Source organism: Microcebus murinus, chromosome 9 (assembly GCF_040939455.1).
Source record: "Microcebus murinus isolate Inina chromosome 9, M.murinus_Inina_mat1.0, whole genome shotgun sequence".
NCBI lineage: Eukaryota > Metazoa > Chordata > Mammalia > Primates > Cheirogaleidae > Microcebus > Microcebus murinus.
This window is the reverse complement of record NC_134112.1, coordinates 63,256,902-63,281,399: the sequence shown is the minus strand read 5'-3', so window position 1 is coordinate 63,281,399 and position 24,498 is coordinate 63,256,902. Positions and strand designations below refer to the sequence as shown.

Below are 24,498 nucleotides of genomic sequence, written 5' to 3'. Positions count from 1 at the left end.
TTCAGGGATTCAGTTTCATTGGTTCCTCACACATTGCATTTACATGCTGTTGTTCCTAGTGAGCAGATGTACAGAATTAGAGTTTCTGAAAAATATTCCATTCAGATAGTTAAATGTAAAAAGGGATAGTGTATCTGGTCATTTTTACATAGTAACCATTTTAATTATTATTTAAGGATTTGTTTAGCATTTGTATTGCCTCTCATTTTGTTTGTGCATGCACACATGTGATTTTTAAAACTCAAATGCAACTCTTTTGATTTCTAACATTTTTCCAGACTATGCTGGAATAGTGTAACATGATTCACCATTATGTATATTTCTCATATTTTAAAATGCTGACTCTTTTATTGTTCCCACTTTTCTAGTCCCCTAGTTCCCAATATACAGCCAAAGCTGTGTTTTTTGCACATCAATACAATTTTATTCATCTCAAATAAGTTGGGCTTTGAAAAAGCAATCATATGTAATGAGCATCTTCTACTTTGAGATACCTTTCTGAAAAAAAAAATACCTTTCTGAACATGTATTTGCATTAGTGATAAGTCAATTTTAAGGAATTTGAATGCAGGAAATGGCTTGAGATAATAAAAGTTTAAAGTGGCTCAGGATGACTGGAGAATTATGAAGTAGGTAGAGAGTACCTACTCTGTGTAAGAGGCTTTGTTTCCAAACCCAAATGGAGCAAAGCCCACTCCATAACTCCTGACAGCTTCAGTGGAATTTGGTTCTTATTCCTAAATGCTAATCTGTGCCTTGGGTCCCTAGCCAGCATAGGACAAAGGTTGGAGGAATGAGTGGTAGGGAAAAGGACCCAAGCAAAGGGTGAGTGAGTAGAAAATAAGACAAAACTGGAGATAAAAAATGATACCTTATATTGCTAAGGCATTTTAGAGTTTACACAGCATACTTTGGTATAAACTGTATTATTAGTTACATGTTACAGATGAAGAAATTGAAACCACAAGTCACTCAGCTAGCAGATGGTAAAGACAAGTCTTTTCAGACTCCTAAGTCTAGTGTTCATTCTACTACAGACACTCTGGGAATAATAGAAGAATGGAATGGATAAAACAAACTGATAAATTAATATAATAGAATACCGACGCAATAAAAAGGAACAAACATGAATACTAAAAACATTTTTGCTAAATGAAAGAAGCTTTAGGCCAGGCACGGTGGCTCACGCCTGTAATCCTAGCACTCTGGGAGGCCAAGGCGGATGGATTGCTCAAGGTCAGGAGTTCGAAACCAGCCTGAGCAAGAATGAGACCCATCTCTACTGTAAATAGAAAGAAATTAATTGGCCAACTAATATATATAGAAAAAATTAGCTGGGCATGGTGGCACATGCCTGTAGTCCCAGCTACTCGGGAGGCTGAGGCAGCAGGATTGCTTGAGCCCAGGAGTTTGAGGTTGCTGTGAGCTAGGCTGACGCCACGGCACTCACTCTAGCCTTGGCAACAAAGTGAGATTCTGTCTCAAAAAGAAAGAAAGAAAGAAGCTTTACATGCACATTAAAGAAAACTTTATGTGACGTTATAGAATAAGCAAAACTAATCAATGGGGTGAAGTCTGTGGGAACCAGTATACCGATATCTTCAGGTTATTTTGAGATGCATCAAAAATACAAAATGGATATAGAGGAATAGATATGTGATATAAAGCAAGTATTATAAACTGTTAATTGTGGAGTCTAGTTTATCAATATATGGGTATTCATGGTACATTTTTTCAACCCTTTTATAGAATGGGAAATTCACAATAAAAATGTTAGAAAAAACAAATGAGATATTATTTTTAGTATTTAAGAAAATACATGTGAGAAAAATTTTTTAACTTTTCAAGAAGAAAAACATAGTGGTAGCAAGGTCTGTGAAACATTGCCTATGGATCTCTTGAAAAATGTCTTTCCAAGTTGGGTCTGAATGTGGATAGCCACCTAAAGCCAGGGATAGTTTATATTTCAACATCCTTTCCAATTTTATGAGTCCCTGGTTCCTGTTTAATTTATTGTCATTTACAAAGCACTGGGACTTGAAAACTTTTAAATAATAAAACAGTGTACCAACGTTTCATTTCTGATAGGGGTCCTAGATTGGTATATCAAGGGAATGCTAGAGATGTTATATCTAGATTTTAACAAAACAACTGACAATATTTCATATTAACCTTGTGGACATCATAGAAGTATGTGAACTGGACAGTAAGGGTATTTGCCAAGTGATTTACTGAATGTATAATAGTCCTGACTAATGCTTGATTTTCATCTTGGAGAAAAAGTATGTCTTCAGCTTTGTCTTATGTAATGTTTTCATCAGTGAGCTCGATGAAAATATAGATGTTATCCTTAAACCATGTGCAGATGGCACAAATCTGGATGGGGTATAGAATATATTCATTGATAGAATAAGTTTCCAAAATAGTATCATCGAAAGGAAAGATGGGCTGAATTAAAAACACCAAAAAAAGAAGATAACCTATATGAAACAGTATAAATTCTTATATTTAATATAAGAAAAATGAACTATGTAAATTCAAACAGGATAAATATTGCAGTCAATTTAAAATCAGTGTGGGGTTTTTGGTTGACTCTAAACCTAATTTGAAACAGTAATGTTTGTCACCAAACGTATTATACTAAGATGGCCATAGGCTTTAATATAAAAGCATAGAGTCTAGAGTATGGGATTTGCTGATAAATTAGATATGGAGTGTGAGGAGAGTGAAGGATGACTCCAGTGTTACAGCCTGAGATTTTAAGAGTAGGGGGTATCATTTACTGAGAGAACAGGATGGAACTGGAAGCCATCATCTTAAGTGAAACAATTCAGAAACAGAAAGTCAAATATGACATATTCTCACTTATAACATTCTCACTTATAAGTGAGAGTTAAATAATGAGCACACATGGACATATAGAGAGTGGAATAATAGACATTAGCTATTCGGAAGGGTGGGAGGGTGGCAGGGGGTGTAGGATGACAAATTACCTCATGGGTACTGCATATGCTAATCAGGTGATGGTTACACAGAAAGCCCAGACTTTACACAACACACCTATGTAACAAATCTGAACATGTACCCTATAAATCTATACAAATAATTTTAAAAATATGTATACTGATTAAATCTTACCAAAAAGAATAGCTGGAGGATGGAGGGAGATGAGAACCAAGGGTTTGGCTTTGGGCATATTAAGTTTGAAGTACCAAGTAGAAGTGTTGAATAAGCACTAAAGTACCTACATCTGGACTTCAGGGGAGACATAAGGACTGAGAATCTTCAGTATACTTTGGTGCGGTTCTGAACCAGAGTTGATTTTTTTGTCCCTTCCCCCGACCCTCTTGACATTTTCCAACGTCTGCAGACATTTTTGATTGTCAATTGTGTTTATGTGGTTGGGGGGGGGGGGGCGGGGCGCTGCTGGCATCTAGTGGATGGAGGCCAAGGATTCTGGTAAACATCCTACAATACATGGGGCAGCCCTTCACAAAAAAGAATTATCTGGTTCAGAATGTCAGTAGCACTGACTTAGGTATATTTAAAGCAAACGTCTTAGGAGAAGGTGTAGATAGAAAAGACAAGAGATTGGGACAGTGTGGAGGGACCATTAGAGAGAAATAAACCTGAGAAGGAACAACCCAGTGAGGTAGGAGGAGAGCTGAAAGAACGGTGTTCCGGAAGCTAAGTGAAAAAGCCTTAAGAGGAAGAGGAAGTGTTCAACTATGTCAAGCTGCTGGTAGATACAAGATGAAGACCATTTGATTTGTCAGTGCAGAAGTCTTTGGTGACTTTGACAGGAGCTGTTTTGTTAGATGGAGACAGTAGCCTGAATGGAGTGGTTTTAAGAGAGAATGGAAGAAAGACAATGGAAACAAGCTTAAACCGCTTTTGAGTTTTGCTAGAAAGAAAAGCAACTAAAATGCTGATGGGAATTATGCAGTGGAGAGGGAAAAATTGATGATACAGCAGAGAGAGGGCACAATTTTAGGAATGATAATCTTGATAAAGGATGGGATCTAGTGCACTTGAGGAGTGATTGGCTACAGAGAGGAGCATTTATAATCAGACACTGTAGGGGTACAGATGCAGGCAGCATTGTAATATAGAAATGTTCTGATTGCTCCTGTTTTTTCAGGCACTTATACCTAAAAGTTATCAGCTCAGAATAAGGAGGGGGGAAGGAGGTTTTGGAGATGAGAGAAATGAGGAAAAAGTGAGGAGCAGATGGATCCCTCAGATATTAAGAGAGTGAATGGGGTATTCAACAGATTGACAGGCAATGCCAAGAACCCACCTTAGTTTAGTGGTTATGAATGTAAAGTCTAAGGAGAAGTTCGTTCAGCTTCTCACATGCAGGTATGGACTTGGGTTCACCCAATACTGGAGTTTTACTAAGTATCATGAATACATGTATCCATAACTCCTTGCTCGCCTCTCTCTGAAAACCAACAAACTCTCCAGACCTCAATTTAAAGCCAGTACTTGCACAGGGGCACTGGATCCCATTCCCTTCCAAGGAAATTGATTAAGATTAATCATGGAATCTAAGCCAAGAAGGAGGAAGCAAAGAAATGGAAGTCAGGGACAGCTGTGAGATAGAATGAAAAGGTGGTAGAGTTGGGAGGTCCCAAGGGGTCAAGGAATTGTTGGAATTAGAATCAAAGGGAAACATAAGCATGAATCTCAGGGTAGGGTGAGAAACTCAGATTCTAGAGGGAGTTCAGTTGTTGTAAAGGCAGGGTACAGGGTATGACCATGGAATAGGTGAGTTAGAGTGGAAAATAAGATCACTGAAGGAAAAGAGGACAAGGAACCCTGAATTCTTGTAGGGTTTTGGAAGGATTATCAATTGAATATTGAATTAATCAAGAATTATGGACAGGTGTGGTGGCTCACACCTGTAATCCTAGCACTCTGGGAGGTCGAGGTGAGAGAATCGCTTGAGCTCAGGAGCTCAAGACCACCCTGAGCGGGAGCAAGACCTTACCTCTACTTAAAAAAAAAAAAAAAATAGAAAAATTAGCAGGATATTATGGTGTGTGCCTGTAGTCCCAGCTGCTTGGGAGGCTGAGGCAGAAGGATCGCTTGAGCTCAGGAGTGTGAGGTTGCAGTGAGCTATGATGATGCCACTGCACTCTAGTCCAGGTGACAGAGCAAGACTCTTGTCTCAAAAAAAAAAAAAAAAAAAAGAATTATTACAGTAGTAAATAGCAATGAGCATACCTAGTGCCCAGACGTTGGTCTGTAATACCACTTCCCACTAAAAGGAACCAGAACTTGTTGGAGACATGGCTGATTCCAGATAAAAATATCAATGTACATATGTAAATTTATGAAGTTGGTAACAGAGCTGTGGTTTTGTAAGAGAAAATCCCTATTCATAGTACACACACTGAAATATTTAGGGATAAAGGGCCATAATGGATGTATGATTGAGAAAACAAATTATGCACATATGTGTGTCTGTGTGACAGAGAATACAAATAATAAAGCAAATAAGATAAAATGTTAATCGGAATATCTAGAAAAAGGTCATATGGTGCTCTTTGTACGATGTTTATTTTTGTTACTTTCTGTAAGTTTGGGATTACAGTTTTTTTGTTTTTTTGTTTTTTTTTTAAGAGATAGGGTCTCACGATTTTGCCCGGGCTGGACTCAAAACTCCTGACCCCAAGCAATCCTCCCACCTCAGTTTCCCAAAGTGCTAGGATCTCAGTTATGAGCCACCACGCCTGACCAGAGACTGTAACTTTTAAATGCCAATTATAGTCAGATATATATTTAACATTTGATCCCAGAGTCTGCCATTCGCACTAATGTCACTGACTGTTGCCACTTTAATCTCCAAAGTGCCTTATTTGGGAGCCTTTTCCCACCCTCACTTTAGCACAGAGCCGTCATTTGCTTTCTCTTAGGAGCTCAGAGCTTCTGTTAGTATTAGTTTACCACATTATAGATTAAATTGGATTTTGTGGGCTCTTCTGATCATCTAACCATTATTTTTTTAACATAGTATCACAGGAAAATATGTTGTTTTTCATACCACTGCCTTAAATGATCATTTTAGAACACAGCTTGATTGAAGTTCATAACAATCTATGTTCATGAAGAAAGTCAAAATAAATTAGAGGCCAGGTGTGGTGACTCATGCCTTTAATCCTAGCACTTTGGAAGGCCAAGGTGGGGAATTGCTTAAGTCCAGGAGTTCAAGACCAGCCCGGGCAACATAGTGAGACTGTCTCTACAAAAAAAAAAAAACACGTTTAAAAGCCATTTGAGCCAGTTGTAGTGTTATGCTCCGGTAGTCCCAGGTATTCAGGAAGCTAAGGCGGGAGGATCCCTTGAGCCCAGGAGTTCAAGATTGTAGTGAGCTGTGATCGTACCACTGCACTCCAGACGAGGTAACAGAGCAAGACCCTGTCTCTAAAAATAAATAGGTGAATTGATAGAGTTGTTTAACGTCAAGTCCAAAAGTCTTATGTTGACTTAATAACCACCATCATGGCTTGCAACTTTAGCAAAGGATTATTTCTTTTAGTTGTAATTTTTAATGCTTTTGTAGTCTGTTACAAATAAGAATTAAAAATGTGGAAATTGAATTTAATTTTGAGAAAATTTATAGATGTATTAAATGAAAATAGAAAAAGGTATTTCTCATATTTTATTTGGATCACTTTAAAAATTGAAAGATGCTCTTAGTTTTGACTCTCCTAATAGACCAATTTTTCTTAGTATTTGAAATAAGAATCCACATTCATGGAGTGAGTCTTCTGTCAGGTTTGAATCAGCCTCGTTGTGCTAACTCAGACTAGGAGGTTTCATGATGACTCAGTGGACAATTAAAGACTTAGGAATTCACTGTTTATCAGGAAGCTTTCACACACGAACAGACATGCGGATACGTTCAGCACACACAGGTAGTAATAAGGGGGCAGGGGAGGAAGCACAGTGGGTAGCTGGGAAGACCAGCTCACTGACTGATAGATTGGTGGGTCCAGCTTTCCTCAGAACTCTGGCCAAGAGAGGTTGCTGCTCTTTCCTAAGGAGGGCTTCCAGAAACCCCAGCCTATGGGAAACAGGCCTCAGGCTTCTCAGGAACAGAGTTGCTGTAGGTGTCCTGGCCATGGTTAGTTTCTTTGTAGTTTTTATGGCCCTCTCTATCCAGCAGTGTACATAGCCATTATGTTTAGCTGCCTTTTGGCTTCATTTTCTGGTCAGGTCTCAGGGGCGCTTGGCCATACCAGGTGTCATATTGTCAACTCTGTCCACCATATATGTGCTTGATCACTCTGAGGGTCAGCAGTTTCACTGGGGCTGAGTCACTTGTTATAAGTGACTCCATTTTGAGACATTTAGGATCACAAAACACTATTATATATCTTAGTTATATCATGTTTTCTATGTCCTGATCACATTTAATTCACCTTTAAATAATAATTGTTACAGAGAATTGTATTAAAATCTGATCAATATGAGAATGATTGATATGTGTATATTTTTCCTTAAATCTGAACTGTGACAGTTACAGATTAGTGCAATAATGCATTCCATGTCCTTTTCCTTAAAATATGTTCATTTAGAAGTAAATTAAAGGTCAGGAGTATAAAGCTTTTAGTAATACTTCTACTGATTATCTATACACAGTATAATTTGGGGCAACTTTTTTTTTTTAATTTATCAAAAACAAGAGTAATACCTTTTTGGCCAGGTGCGGTGGCTCACGCCTGTAATCCTAGCACTCTGGGAGGCCGAGGCAGGAGGGCTGCTCAAGGTTAGGAGTTCGAAACCAGCCTGAGCATGAGTGAGACCCTGTCTCTACTAAAAATAGAAAAAAATTAATTGGCCAACTAAAAATATATAGAAAAAATTAGCCAGACATGGTGGCACGTGCCTGTAGTCCCAGCTACTCAGGAGGCTGAGGCAGGAAGATTGCTTGAGCCCAGGAGTTTGAGGTTGCTGTGAGCTAGGCTAACGCCATGGCACTCTAGCCCGGGCAACAGAGTGAGACTCTTGTCTCAAAAAAAAAAAAAAGAGTAATACCCTCTTTGCAACACCCATTTCATTGGAGTATTAGGATGGTTGTCAAATATACATAGAATTCAGGTTTATTTTTATTTCTTACTTCCCTTCCCTCTCTCTTTTCTTCCTTATTTCGAGGTCTTATTAATATTTCTGAGTTTTTTAATAGGAAGAGACCTGATGCGCAGTTGCCAGAGGGTATTCCTTAGGATTACTATGCTAACGTATAAAAGTAACACACACTGGGCATTTGGGTCAACCTCAGAGGTCCATAAGCTATGAAGTATTAACAGAAATGTTCTTCCTATATAAAATGAATAGGGCTTCCACATCCATGCTGTTATCTCTATAGAGATTCCTGGCTATGGCCAAAGTCCAAAGCTATAACTTAACCTGAATATTTCCAGTTAACATTTTCTTTGTCAGAGGGGACTGAATTTTTCCCCAGTTATATATATATATATATATATATATATATATATATATATATATATATATATATATATATATATAAATTATCATTTAAATCATTTTTTTGGTGTTGAATTCTTACAGCTTTCCACACAAGGAGATGCAAGTCAGGTGATTGGGCCTCTTACTGAAGGACAGAGAAGAAATGTGGCTGTAGTGAATTCACTGTATAAGTTGCACCAATCAGTAACAAAGGTAACTTTTATTTTTATTTTAATTACCTTTTTTTTTAATGATTTTAGATTCTTCTTTCTTCTTGCCTCAAATTTAGATAATTGACAAATTACTATTTAGTTTTTTGGAAAAGAATACAATGAAAATGTGATTGTAAAATAAGCTAAAAAGTTAAATCTTTTTAAACAGTCTTTGATCCTGGCTTTTATTATTTGTGTGGCTTAAAATTCATGAAATGTAGGTCCTCAACTTAATCAAGTTTATTGACCATGTTATTTGAGGGTAAATCATACATGTTTCATGCTTATTAAAAAGCATAATTTGAGATAATGTGGGTGGTAGTAAATTATAGCAAAGCTAGTGACAAAAAATAAGAACCCTTAAGCCCACCAGCATGTCAAAAAGGTTCTATCTTTGCACAAAAAAGGCAGGGAGGAGCTGTATTCAGAATTGGGTTTTATGACATAATCACTGATGACTGGTAATTGCAAGTAGACAATATGTATTTTTCTCTTTGCTATTAATTTTTTTTTTCGTAAAGTGTTTAAAAGAAATGGCTGAACCTTGTTTGCCTCCATATATTACGTCTAAGGTAAACTGTATTCTTAATTATTAGGAAAGCAACACTTTCAACTCCACCTATGACTTTTGAGTAGCTTCTATTTAATTATTCTCTCTATATCATTTTCAAAATATTTAGTAAGTAGGAAGATAAGAATTTAAAAGACCTGAAAGAAGCTAAGGGTTAGATGATGATCTTGAAAACTTGACCTCTAATATGAGCTTTAATATACTATATTTTATTTTTTAATAATTATACATGACCATTTATTTTAAAAATTTTAACAATTCCTGCTATCAATTAGGGGTTTCTAAAAATGTGTATTTCACAAACTAAACAAAATATCTTGTAAAGAGTTCTTAACAGATGAATCTCAGGTAAAATTATCAAAAACACTAAATGGTATATTTCCTATTTCCTTTAATCCTAGCTCTAAAGCACTACAGGCAATGAAAGGTTCTATTCTATTTAGTCCAATTTAAATGTCTTTATTGATATTTTCAAAATTTTCATGATGTTTGTATTGATTTGTAAAAGTGGAAATGCTGACATTTGTATTTTAAAGATTTTGAAAACTAGAGTCAGCCTAAGAAACGTGGATTTTTTTTGGTTTTATACTGACCTTTTCAAGTTAAAACTTTATAATTGCAACCTGTGTAAAATGAATAAAGGAAACCTAGCTCTTAGTATTCTTAATATTATTTAAAGTATGTATTTGCTTTATACATGAAAGTATTTTCCAACCTATCTTAATAAGTACTGAGTTTTAAAATCATGTATAAGACATTACTATAACGATAGTAGTTTATATATGGCTTGTGAAAACAGCTTTATCATGTTATGATCAAAATTAGTATTTACAAAAATAAATTCAAGCAAAATTTTAACTGGATCAAAACCTTGTTTCTAGGTAGTTTCCAGTCAGAGCTCATTCCCACCAGCAGCTGAGCAAACTATAATTTCAGCCCTAAAGGTAAAATAATTTAATTTAATCTTTGACTCTGTAGATCAAAGTGGTTTCAGAATTATTTGTTTGGTTGAGTGGTAGATGTCATGTTTTAAAAATGATTCAGAATCCTATATATACACAAAAGTAGCATGTTGGTAATTATCCTAAAGAGAGAAGATACAAGTGTGTTTGTATTTTCTAGAATTTAAAAATAGACCCTTTTTATGTCTACAGATTGTGTTCTGCTTATGATAATTGTATACACAGAAGCAAGAGTCTTAGAAGCATAGAGGTCTTAGAAGCTTAGAAGCACTGTGTCAGGCAGTATACCCAGTATTATCCCAGTAAAGCAATGGTTCTTCACTAGAGTGATTTTTGTCTCCTAGGGACCATTTGACAATATCTGGAGGCATTTTGGATTGGCATGACTGTGGGAAGGGAGTTGCTAGTGGTTTCTAGTCGATGGAGACCAAGGATGCTGCTAAAACATCCTGCAATGCATAGGACAGTCCCCGACGTACCTCCCACAAGGAATTATCTAGCTCAAAATGTCAGTTATGCAAAGATTGAGGAACCTTACTTTAAACTGTGGTGTAAAAGCAGGATATAGTCTCTTTTTTTTTTACATACTAACATAAACATACCCCTTTTCTAATATTCAAGGGGTTTGATCAAAAAATAATGGCATGAGATTAACAGCCATATGGAGCTGACAGTAAGTAGCTCTTCAAAAACAAGCAAATTATTCATTTTTATAACAGTAATAGATCTCCTTTATATAGCACCTGCTACTTGCCAGGCACATGCAGGGGCACATTTTGAAATATTACAGCAAAACCCTTCAAGTCATGTATTATTACTCTGATTTTATACATCTTAGAAATAATAACACTCAAGGTCATATAGCTGGTAAACCCAGAGCTCATCGACTCAAAGCAGTCATGTCCACTATATCTTGCCACTATTATGCATTCATTACTTCATTTACTAAATATTTATTTTAGTACTTAGTAAGGGCCATATAACATAGACTCTAGAACCAAACTACCTGTATATGAAACCCATCTCAGCTATTTAACCAGCTATATGACCTCAAACAAGTTCATAAGCTTTCTGTTGCCTTTGTTTCTGCATCTACAAAATGATGTGGTAAACCTAAAAAAAGGTAATAAGTTTCAATTATAGGTTAGATTTAGATCACTAAGGGAGAGTTAAAAAAAAAAAAGGTAAGATGAAGGTCCACAAGCAAACCCCAAGGAGAAACACTTATATTTAGAGAGTAAAGGTGATACAAGAAAAAATAGACAAGGAAGAAAATTGGAAGAGTACAATGTCATAAATCCTAAAGGGGAAGGGAACTTCTGAAATCAAATGCTGTCCATAGGTTACATGGATGAGGATTTAACAGGTGTCAAACTGTAAGGGCACTAAATTCATGTATGAATGGATGTGATTCATTGAGGGTAAGAGGAAGCAGTCTAACCACAGTGTAGTGAAAATACACTGGGATGTTTTCTCTGTACTCTTTTCTTTTCCCCAATGGGCTCATCTCATTGTGATTAAATATTGTGAAAACTACCATAACAAAATAATTATCTTTAGTAAGAGTTATCAAATTTATTGATGATCATAAAAATATCATGAAATCAGGTCAATGTAACAAGCCTAAAAGTCTTAATATTCTTGATTCCAGGAAGAGAACAAATAGTTTTCTATAATTCTACATTTTTTCCTCTCTTTTAGCAGGAGGTGTCAAACATTTGTTGACCACTACCCAAAATAAATTCATTTTGCTTTGTGATTCCATACATAATACATAAATATTTATAAATAGATATACATATTTAATCACATATATAGAATGTATATCTGCATGTATTTCTCTAATTGTTACATAAGTTTCACAAAATAATACTTATCCTTATTTTGTCTGTGTACTCTAATATTTTCTATGCTAATCTGTTACTTTTAAAAACATTCTATAGTGACCCATTAAATTGAATTTTGATCCCCAGTAGTCACAACCCATTGTTTGAGAAAATCCGTTCTGTAGTTTTAAGACAGAATGCCATCACTTTGATGATAAAAATCACTTGGAAAAGTTAAACATAAAAATTCCTCAGAGACTAAATAATTCAGTATAGGGTCGATTCTCTGAATCTGTATTTTTAACACACAACAAAAAATATTCTTAATATTAGTCACTTTGGGCTGGGAGTTGGAGCCAGTGCAGGGAAAATTTGCCCTGATCTTAGGCTACAACCTTCACTCTGAGGTTTGTGCACCAGGACCAATGCCATGTGTAGGTGGCTACTTTGGTTTGCTGAGGCCTCATCAGTTTTGCCCTTGAGAACTGGATAAGATTAGCAATAAGATCAAGGCCCTTCTGCAGTGGTCTTGTCAGTTGGTGGCTTAATTGCTTATGTTAACATATTCAATGAAAGTTTTGACTTTACTTTCTAGTTGTCTTTGGAGGGGGGAGTACAGATGGGGTCTAGCTATGTTGCCCAGGCAGGTCTTAATCTCCTGGCTCAAGTGATCTTCCTGCCTTAGCCTCCCAAAGTGCTGGGCTTATAGGCATGAACCTGGCCATCTAGTTAAATCTTATAAAAAGCTATTATGACTTACCCAGTAAAAAACAAAACCCTCTGATTTAAAGGGAAAAAAAAGAAACGTTGAGTTTCATAAAGTGGTAGAAAATTTATCAAATCACTTTGAATTAGAAATAGAATGTTATGATGCACAAATGACTGCAGCCAAAGATAAAAAAATCTGATTTTATTTGATAGAGAAGATATTATATGTACTTTTTTACTCACTAAAAAATAATACATATAGACATGCAGTCTTTTCTACCTTGTTGAGATTTTATCCAAAATTAAATGTTATTTGAGGCTAGAGGTTCATCATTGCATTTTCTTTTTTTATTCATTCAAAAACATTGAGTGTCTACCATAAGCCAGGTATCCTTGGTATTCAGTGAAAGACACAGATAAAGTTCTTTCTTGCCCTTGTAGACCTTTTATTATAGTGAAGAGCCCAGTGGTGACAAGTGCTATGTTGGAAAATAGAGCACAGTAAGGGACAGATAGAGAATGAGGGTGGAAGGTAAGTGCTATTTTGTGTAGGCCTCCCCAATCACGAGACATTCGAGCACAACTCTGAAGGAAGTGAAGGAGTGAGCCAAGCAGCCACCTGGAGCAAGTGTTCCAGGCACAAGAATAGAGACCTGAATTGGACAGGCTTATACTGTTCACAGAACAGCCAGGAAGCCAGAGTGGCTGGAGCAGAGTTAGTGAGATCAGAGGAGCAGGCAGTGAGGTTGGAGAAGGGGCAGAGCAGGAGTCCGGTGGAGAACAGAACACACAGAGCTTCCATCATTGCGTATTCTAAGCATTGTGTGATATGTTATGAATTGCACAATAAATATCAAGTATACATTTAGAGTCACTTCATTATAACCACCATGGCCATAAGTTGCGTTTAAACACGTTGGCCCAATAATTCTGATCCATTTTTTACTGAGATTATCTTGTGTGGATAGTGATTACATTGCCAAATTTATATATGGCGATGCATCATTTCTCCCTTTTTGTGTGGGTTTGATGTTCTATATAAAGGAATATTCCAGATTGCTGAGGCTCCAATATTTTTGTAATTTTATCTATTTTAGGTAAATCTTTTTGAAATGCAGAAATACTTTGTAAAGAGCATATGAAATATAATCTCCTTTCTCAGTTTCCTTTGGTAGTTGTTAATTTCTACCCATCCTGAAATGAAGGCATTCCTCAAGATGCTTTCTTCTCCTCCTATTTCATGTTTTCCCTAAGTGGGAAAATTCACCCAACTATAAAGTTTTCTGTGTAAATCATATTATAATCAAAGAGAGAGTTGTCTTTCTTCCTTTCTGATCTTTATACCTGTTTTTCCTTGCCTTGTTTCACTGGCCAGGACCTCAAGTACAGTGTTGAACAGAACTGGTGAGAGTGGATCTCATTTACTTGTTCCTGACCTGTGGGAAAGTATTCAATATTTTACTATTTTAAGTATAATATTAGCTATAGGTTATATTCTTAAGGAGTATCGGTATGTAGTTTTATTTTCCTTTATCGTCTTTATCTGGTTTTGGTAGCAAGTTAATACTGGCCTCTGTAAATGAATTTGGAAATGTTTCCTCCTCTTCTATTTTCTAGAAGAGTTTGTGTAGAATTTATATTGTTCCTTCCTTAAATGTTTAGTGGAATTCACTAGTGAAACCATCTATGCCTGTAGTTTTCTTTGTAGGAAGGCTTATAACTACAGATTTAATTTGTTTAATAGATAAAGGGCTATTTGGGTTATCTTTTCTTCTTCAATGAGCTTTGGTACTTTGTCTTTCAAGGTATTGTCTATCCATCTAAATTCTCCAGTTTGTTGGAATAACATACATAATATTTACTTACTATCCTTTTGTGGGTTTTGTTTGTTTAGAGACAGGATCTCACTTTGTTGCCTAGGCTGGAGTATGGTGGCTAGTCACAGGTGTAATCATAGCTCACTGCAGCCTCTAACTCCAGGACTCAAGCAATCCTCTTGCCTCAGCCTCCTGAGTAGCTGGGACTACAGGCATGAACCACTCTCCCAGCTCACTTACTATCTTTTGATAGATACCTTTAGGTCCTATAATGATAACCTCTTTTTTGATATTGTTGATTTGTGTTCTCTTTCTCTTTTTTCTAGATTAGTTTAGCTATGCATTTATTGACTTTGTTAATCTTTTCAAGAAGATTTGGCTTTATTCTATTTTTTGTTTTCTATTTCATGGTTTCTGCTTTTATCCTTTTTTATTTCCTTTTTTCTACTTTGGATTTTCTTTTTTTCTTAAGATTTTTTTGAGATCTGACACCATTGATTTTAGACCCTTTCCCCAAAAAATAAACATTTAAAGTTGTACATTTCCTTCTAAGCACAATAATATTGATATGTTATACTTTTATCTTCATTCAGTTTGAAATATTTAATTCCCTGTGTGATTTCTTGTTGAGTCATGGATTACTTACAAGTGTGTTTTTAAAATTTCTAATTAGTTTTGGGCTTTCTATACATCTTATTTTACTGATACCTAATTCAATTCTGTTATCAGAGATTAAAGGAGTGGAATCACACAAAGTATAAATTTATTGATTCTTATGTATGTATTTTGTATATCTGTATGTATTTGTATTTTTGTATATTTGTATTTGTATGTATATGTATACATGTGTATATTTTTATGTATTTAGGTCCTGTTTTGTAGCCTAGCATATAGTCTGTCTTGTCAGTGAACCATCTGTGTTTGACAATAATGTGTAACCTGCAGTTGTTGAGTATAGTGTTCTATAAATATCAGGTCAAGATAATGATCACGTGTTCAGATCTTCTGTCTTTACTGATATTTTATATAGTTGTTCTATCTTCTATGGGCGGGCGTGGTGGCTCACACCTATAATCCTACCACTCTGGGAGGACAAGGCAGGCGGATCGCTCAAGATCAGGAATTCGAAACCAGCCTGAGCAAGAGTGAGACCCTGTCTCTACTAAAAAATAGAAAGAAATTAATTGGCCAACTAAAAATATATAGACAAAATTAGCCGGGCATAGTGGTGCATGCCTGTAGTCCCAGCTACTCGGGAGGCTGAGGCAGAAAGATTGCTTGAGCCCAGGTGTTTGAGGTTGCTGTGAGCTAGGCTGACGGCATGTCACTCTAGCTCGGGCAACAGAATGAGACTGTCTCAAAAAAAAAAATCTTCCATTATGTGTGTGGATCTCCTTATTTCCCCTTCACTTCTGTCAGTTCATGCCTCCTCGATTTTGAAGCTCTGTTACTAGCTCTGTTGTAGCTCTGTCACATTTGTATTTATCACTGTTATGCCTTCCTGATGAACTGACTTTTATCATCATGAGGCATTCTCCTTTAGCTTTGTTAATACTTACTGCCTTGTATACTATTTTATCTAATAGTAATTTGGTTACTCCAACCCTTTTATGCTAAATATTTTCATGTTATATCTTCTATTCATTTACTTTCAACTCCTCTGAGTATTTTTTGTAGAGATGAGGCCTCGCTTTGTCGCCCAGGCTGGAGTGGAGTGGCATGATCACAGCTCACTGCAACTGCCAACTCCCGGGCTCAAGTGATCCTTCTGGCTCAGCCTCTCAAGTGGGTAGGACTACAGGCAGGTGCTACCACACCCAGCTAATTTGTAGAAATTTTTTGTAGAGATCGTGTCTCGCTATGTTGCCTAGGCTGGTCTTGACCTCCTGGCCTCAAGTAATCCTCCTGCTTCAGCCTCCCAAAGTACTGGGATTACTGGTGTGAGCCACTGTGCCTGGCCTATGTCTGTATTTCTAAAATGCATCTCTTGTAGATAGTGTGTAGTTGAGTCTTACCTTTTTGTCTATTCTGATAACCTCTGCCTTTTAATTGAAGTGTTTAGCCATTAGCATAATAAAATTATTAATAATGTTTTATGTAGGCATATATTTTTACTTTTGTTTGCTTTTTCCTCTTTTATCCTTTTTTGCCATCTTTTGGATGATTTGATCTTTTTAGAATTCTATTTTCATTTATTGAATTTTCATCTATATCTCTTTGTGTGACTTTTTTTGTGCTTCCTTTATGGATTATTGTATGCGTCCTTAACTTTTCAGTCTTCTTAGAGTTAATATTGTACCATGTCATGTAAACTATAAAAACCTTGCAATTTCAGAAGTGCATTTACATCTATATGCATTATAAACTTCTTAAGGCAATGCTATAACTTCTACTTTTAAAAATCATATATATTTTTAAAGTAAAAGAAAAAATGGTTTTTTATTATCTTTATTTTTACAATTACCTGTGCTATATATTTATTTCTGAAGATTTAATTTTCCTTCTAATATCATTTTCCTTCAACTTTCCTTTGTCATTTCTTATAATGTGAATCTAATGTCAATGAACTCCCCTATTTTTTTTTCTCCAGAAATGTCTTTATTTCTTTAATTTTTGAAAGATATTTCTATTAGAAATAGAATTTGGGGGTTTGAGAGTTGTTTTTGTTTTTGCATTTTAAATATGTTCCTCTGTTTTCTGGCCTCCATGCTTTCTGATGACAAGTCATTAGTCATTAAAATTATTTCCCTTATATATAATCTTTTTTTTTTTTTTTTTTTGCTAGTTTCAAGATTTTCTGTTTATCTTTGGTTTTTCAGTGGTTTGATTATGACATGCCTAGGAATAATTCTCTTCAAAATTATCCTGTTTGTGATTTGCTGAACTTAAATATGTAAATTTGTGCTTTTCATTATTTGGGGGAGTTTGGGACCTTTTTCTCCACCAAATAGTTTTTCAGTCCCATTCTGTCTCTTCTTACCAGACTCCAATTACCAATACATTAGACCTTTTGCAGTTGTTTTGTAGGTTCAATTATTTTTCATTCTTTTCTTTTTTTTCTCTTCTCTAAACAGATTATATTGGTTCTATCTTCAGGTTTGTTGACTCTTTCCTCTGTCATCTCAATTCTTCTATTGCCTATTTAATCAGTTTTAGATTTCAGATAGTATAATGTTTTAGTTTAAAATTACCATTTGATTCTTTTTCACATTTTCAACCACTCGACTGAGATTTTCTATTATTTTATTTATTAGGAGCATATTTTTCTTTGCCTCACTGAGGTTCTTGCCTGATAATTCTAAGGTGTGTGTCATCTCAGGGTTGGCATCTGTTGATTATCTTTTCCCTTGAGAATTGATAAAATTTCCTCGATTTTTGTGTATGTAGTAATTTTGAATATATCCTGGACATTGGTAATATTATGTTGTATAGACTCAGTATTTTAATATATTTTTTCTAAGAGTATTGATGATTTTGTTTTAGTAGGCAATTAACTTGATTAGACTCAAACTGTGTACTGTCATACATGCAAGTTGGCCAAACTTCAGTCTCAGTTTGCTTCTTTAAGCCTTAGTTGCAAGCCACATTTAGTTTGCTCTGCATATGCATGATTGATGAGTTAGCTGAAGACTAGTGCTGAGTTTAAACATAAAATTAGATATTCTTCTTCCTGGCTCTCCTCTTTCTGAGATTCCTGTCTCACTCGCCAGCAGCTTCCTCTGTTCCTTTGGCCTGAAAGAGGATGGCTTGTTCCCCCCTCCGCTGCCAGCGTTTAGCTACTCAGCCTTGCTGTTACTGTGACTGTAGTCCCCCTTAGAGCAAAGCCACTAAAAATGGCTTTTGGTTGCATACTGTACGTTTCTACACCCCTATAAAACTATCTGCTTTTTTGTCTGTTTCCAGAGCCTTCCAGTAGGTTGTTTGAGTATTTTTTAATAGTTGTTTGTAGAAGGATCTATAAGTAGTAGAGACTCATTCCTTCATACCAGAAGTTAAAAAGCCTGTTCTTCCTTCTTGAAATCTTCTTTTCTACTTCTTTCCACCATACTCTAAGGTCTCTTCCTACTTTTCTGCCCAATGGCATTGTATAACCAAAAGTCACTGTAGTCAGATACACCTAGAAAATCCCAGCTCTTCTACTTGCTCACTTAATGGCTGTGGACAGTCTCCTTAACTTGACTTCAGTTTCCTCATTGGTAAATTATTTTAGATTTCCCCACCCATAAATTAGAGAATTTAATAATTTTTTTAAAAAGGAATAATTTAGTTCTAGGTGGAATTCTTATATGTGAAGCACACAGTACAGTGGCCAGCACATAATGTGTACTCGCTAAATGTTTTTACCCTTCTTAATCCTTCCAGGACCCCTCTTCTTCTGCATGACCTTAAAATGGCATTTGGCCTTATTCTACACGCCACCCTCTGGGATTTCATTGATTCTTTTGGCATCATCTTCTATCTTAAAAGCTAGTGAACACCAAATCTAGTCAAAGTGTCTCAGGAACTGCAAGTTTAAATATGTTAGTATCTACTGGATAGCCCATGTGGGCTTCTCATGGGCACTTCAAACTCATGTCCCAAACATAATTCTTCCTTTCTTTCCCCCATCCCCAAATCAACTTCTGCTGCTTCAGCATTTTAACATTCAGCTAATGATATCACTAAACCATTGAAGACAAATCTCTAAGTGTACCCTTAAATTTTTCCACTGCATATATCTCAGATGTATTAATAATTACCAAGTCCTGCTATTCTGCTTTCAAAGTGTCTCCAACCTGTCTCCTTATCTCTATTCCTACTGCCTCTGACTTCGTTCAGTCACTTGTTTTACATATATGCTACTACTGCAGCCTCATAATTGTCCTCTCTTTGGTCTAATTTATCTAGTCTCCTATCCAACATGAGTTTCCTAACTTCAAATCTTTAACCACTTTTTTCACTTCTTAAAACCCATCATTGGTTTCCTGGTCCCTTCAGGATAAATGGCCAACTCCTGGGCAGCCTGCGCAGAGTACATCTCTTGCTGCCTGTCTCTCTTCGACATGGGCAGGCACTATGCTCGATGTGTATTGGATGCTCTGCAGTTCCCCACATGCCTCAGTTTCCCCACATTCCTATGCCGGTTAACAGGTACACTCCCATCCCTACCCTTCTTCACCCTCCTCTTACCTGTTTGTCCTTTCAAATACAGTTCTAGCAGTACTTTTTGTCTTTCAGATCCTCTCAGTATGAGTCAGAGATCCTTTCCATGGTCCCACAGCACTGTTAGTAGTTATTAATGTATTGCATGTTTACCATCCTTAATCCGAAAATCCAAAATGCTCAGAAATCTGAAATTTTTTGAGTGTTGACATACGCTGAAAGGAAATGCTCATTGGAGCATTTTGGATTTTGGATTTTTGAATTTGGGATGTTTAACCATTATAATACAAATATTCTAAAGTCCAAAAAAATATGAAATCTCAAACACTTCTGGTCTTGAGAATTTCCAATAAAGGATACTCAACCTGTATAACTTTTTATTTATTGTCGCTACACTGCAAATTCTTATATGGATGGCAAACTGTATGTATGCACAAACACACATTCAATCCTGTATATAGTATGTTTATTTTTATCAGAGATTAAGGGCTACAGATTAGGAATTTAATGAATTAGGATCTGCTTTAACTTTTCCTCATTGATTTTGATGATTTGTATGAGCCAAAGCCATCTAATTTCATTATATGTAATCATCATTGAAACATGTAATATATGTAAATTTTGATTTTGAGTGTTTTGAGTATCAATCATTATTTTCACACTAAAAGCCCATAACTAAAGCCTGTGGTCTTACATAAAGTAACCAGTGATTATATCTCACTGTAGAACAGCTTTTCAACCTTAGCAATATTGACATTCGGGCTGGGAAATTGTTGTGGGGGCTGTCCTGTGTGATATAGGATGTTTAGCAGCATCTCTGTCCTCTACCCATTAGATGCTAAGAGCAAACTTTCGTCCATCTCCCCAGTCGTGACAATCAAAAATGTCTCCAGACGTGCCACATGTTCCCTGGGGAGCAAAATTGCCCACAGTTGAGAATCACTACTGTAGAAACTCTCAACAGAAACCTAATTCATGAAATGCCTACCAGTTCTGCCCTATAAGAACCACTATTATATTTATTATTTTCACTCTAGTTAAAAGCATATGATAATGTTCCCGTTTTTAAAGAATTACTTTTGGTCTTGCCCCACTCCTTTGAGAAACTTAAATGTGTTCATTTGACCTTTACTTTGTTAGTGAAACGACTCCTCTCTCCTTGCATATGTCTTCCTTTCCTCATGGGGTCATTTAACCACTAAACGTTTTGAAAAACTGAAAGGAGTGGGGGTGTTAAAATTTTTTAGTGCCATGTTCCACATATTTTAAGCTTTAAAAATCATTACTGACAGCAGTTAGAGAGTGAAGCAAACTTCTGTTGAGTTAACTATGTGTATATAGTCTACATTTGATAGACTATGAAAACTGTTCATCACCATGTTTCTCACATCTCGGATCTCTTTGCGTTGGTTTTCCTTAATTTTGCCTCTCTTTCCTTTTTTGTTTTTTCTTTTCAGGTGATTCATGCTCTTATGGGAAATGCTGTGCAGCCCTTACTGACTTCAGTGGGAGACGCTATAGAGGCCATAATCATCACCATGCATCAAGAAGATTTTTCTGGGTAATAGCATTTAACCCAATTTTTACTAACTTTTACTGCCTTTGTTTTTCTTTTCCTCCTACCATATAAGAGCCTTCTTCCTTTTGTGATGCTGTTAGTTTCCAGCCCTCTCTTGCTTTATCCATTGTGAGCGCCATTAACAAATTAAGATTTTTCAGTTCTTGTTTTCATCATTTCGTTCCTCTCATTGAAACACAGAATGAGTGTGGGACTCAGGTTGGCACTTAAGGCCTTTTGATTGTTTGTACCATCTTCCCTTTCTAATCTTATATTTTTCCTTTCTTCTCACAAATCCCTTCAACTTCAGGCTCTTTGCCACCCCCTGGTATAGGTAGGGATGGTATTCGTTGTGTGAAATGCCCTGCCTTTGCCCCACTGTTAGACCAAATCCTGCTCCGGCTTTGAGGGCAAGCTCCTGCCCAACCCCCTCCAAGACTGATTTTCCTTCCTCAAGAGTTTCTGTGGCAATCTAATCTGATCATACCACACCTAGCCACAAACACTATAGGGTTATCCCATGGCTGTTTGATATGTGTATTGCTCATCTATATCATATGTATTGTGAGAATAATTCATTGTAATTCCTAACCTAGTGTTTACTGAAATCTTTTAAACTAGAATAAAATAGTTTTGGTTCAGTGTATTAAAAAACTGGGGAATTTGGAATAGTTATTTGCACATGCTTAGAATGATTTTTTTTAAAACTTACCTATATTTTAAAGCCAAACATTCAAATATTAATGTGTAGATATGTATTATGTATTCCTGGGCTCATAGTTGCTATTTTTGAACTATCCCGTTTCTCATTATATTCACGTTGTTTAACAGAATATCTACTTTATGAAATTTCCAGCCACTAGCTTAGCTATTTGTAGAAAAAATCTTCACCATTTCACTTTCCTCTAATTTTTTGAATTATTTATCATTTCATTTACATAATATATTTTGAAATATCAAAAGATGAGTCTTTATTTTTAATAACAATATGAAGCAAAGAAGAATAAAGTGAATCCCATCAAAAAATGCTATATTTGGAACCTAATAGGAGATAGGAATATAAAACATCTGATTATCTATATTTGGGAGAAAATGGATATTGTTCAAAAATGATCTGAAATGTCCCAGTTAGAGCAATCATGAATGACTCTGAAAAGGATTTAATTTTTGAAGGCATATTCTATAATAGGAGTGGTCAGATACTTTAGTAATTTAATTGGTGAGCCATGACTAGTGCCTACAGATAACACATTAGACATTAACAGCTAAAAATTAGTTTCCCAAATAGGTATGTTTTTTACTAGTTTGCTTAAATACTAGTGAGCCAGATTGATTCTTTAACTGATTGGTTGCCATGAGCATGAAGGGTTATTAATATTTTAAGGTGCATAATATTGTCCTTATATTTTCATCCTAAATGGCTTTTGGTGATTCCATTTCAGCTCAGTATGTATACAGTATCATTTGAGAGTCCAGTGAAAATTATTCTCCATATGTAGCAGTATAGGAGTGTGGAGCACTTTTGCTTTTATTTAAAGTATTGCCCCCATGGCAATAATTTTCTCCCTTTCTAGAATGTTAGTATTAGTAATTCTGTCATGTCCTTTTATATATGTATGACCTATATGAAATATAAGGTGAAGTTGGATGAAACTATTCAAGAAGTAGGAATCATCTTTATATTAGGGCCAGCCCCCAGGGTTAGTAGTTGGAAAAATAACAGTGAATGCCTCTCCCTTCAAGCCCTCCACACCTGCTTTTAGGTAAAAGGAATAATCAAGTTTACCTTCTAGGCCAACCTTATATTAGTATGGTTACAGAATCCCCTGTTATTTAAAAAGTAATCCTCAACATGCTTTCTTAGTATTTGAAATTTATTTTACAGGACCAATATTTTTCTTCCCAAATTAGATAAAATTTAAAATGTAAATGTCTGATTGACATAGCATGCTGATTAAAATTATTTCATTTAATGCAAAATGACTCATGTCTGATTACAGTTTTGAGTGGGGAAGGGAAGGTAGTAAAAGAAGGACCATAGATCCTTAAAGTGATGGATCAGTACCCCTGAGAGAGCAGAGGGCACACACACAAAAGACTGATGATATGAAGATGAACATCTACCACTTCTCAGTTGGGCATATGTTTAATCTTTGTCTTCACCTTCTTCATGCAAGCTGTCATTATCAAAACCCTTAAATTTCTGCACAGCTCACTACTGAGCTTATCAGTTGCGAACCTCTTATGCCTTTGGTATAATTGAGAAAACTGAGAGCTATTGCAATAGCCAAGTAAGTTTGTATTCTGGTAAATTTAAATCAGACATCTAATCTGCAAAGAGATTTGTTAATAGATATTGCCAAATTTATCTAATAGGTTGTTTTATTTTACTTATGTTGACATATACTTATGTGACTTGTTTTTGTATGTTATTTTCTACTCCTCAATGAAATCATTTCAAATGACTACATTAAGATTCTTGTGATAATACCACAGAGTAGTACCAGCATAACATTCTCCTTTTGATTAAGTGTAAGAAGATATGAAAGACCAACTATATGCTACCTACAAGAGACTCACCTCACCTGTACACATAGACTGAAGGTCAGGGATGGAAAAAGATATGCTATGCAAATGGAAGGCATAGAATGTAGAGGTAGTTAAACTTATATCAGACACAATAGACTTTAAGTCAAAAACTGTAAAACAAGATAAAGAAGGTCATTTAAAAATGATAAAGGGGTCAATTCAAGAGAATATAAAAATTATAAATACATATGAACTCAGCATCAGAGCATCTAAATGTGTAAAGCAAATATTAAAGGATCTAAAGGGAGAGAGAAATCTCAATACAATAACAGCATGAACTTTAGTACCATACTTTCAAAAATGGACAGGTCATACAGACAGAAAATTAATAACGCACATTGGATGTGAACTATACTTTAGACTAAATGGACCTCACAGACATAAACAGAACATTCTACCCAACAGTAAGAAAATACATGTCTTTTACATGAAACTTTCTTCAAGATATTTCCTATGTTAGGCCAAAAACCAAGTCTGAACAAATTTAAGAGAACTGAAATCATACCAAGTATCTTTTCTGATCACAGTAGCATAAAACCTAGATATCAATAATAGGAGAAATCTTGGAAAATTCACAAATATGTGGAAGTTAAGCAACATGCTCCTGAACAACCAGTGGGTCAAGGAAGAAATCA

General features: G+C 35.7%; 1 protein-coding gene across 1 annotated transcript in view; it reads left to right on the top strand.

Moving 5' to 3' along the window:
- Window positions 1-24,498, top strand: part of COG5 (component of oligomeric golgi complex 5) — a 299,347-nt gene that overhangs the window by 242,177 nt on the left and 32,672 nt on the right. The window contains exons 15-17 of the mRNA XM_012746191.2: window positions 8,581-8,691; window positions 10,143-10,205; window positions 21,174-21,277. Coding sequence (XP_012601645.1) covers window positions 8,581-8,691; window positions 10,143-10,205; window positions 21,174-21,277 — 278 coding nt within the window. The remainder of the gene's footprint in view (window positions 1-8,580; window positions 8,692-10,142; window positions 10,206-21,173; window positions 21,278-24,498) is intronic.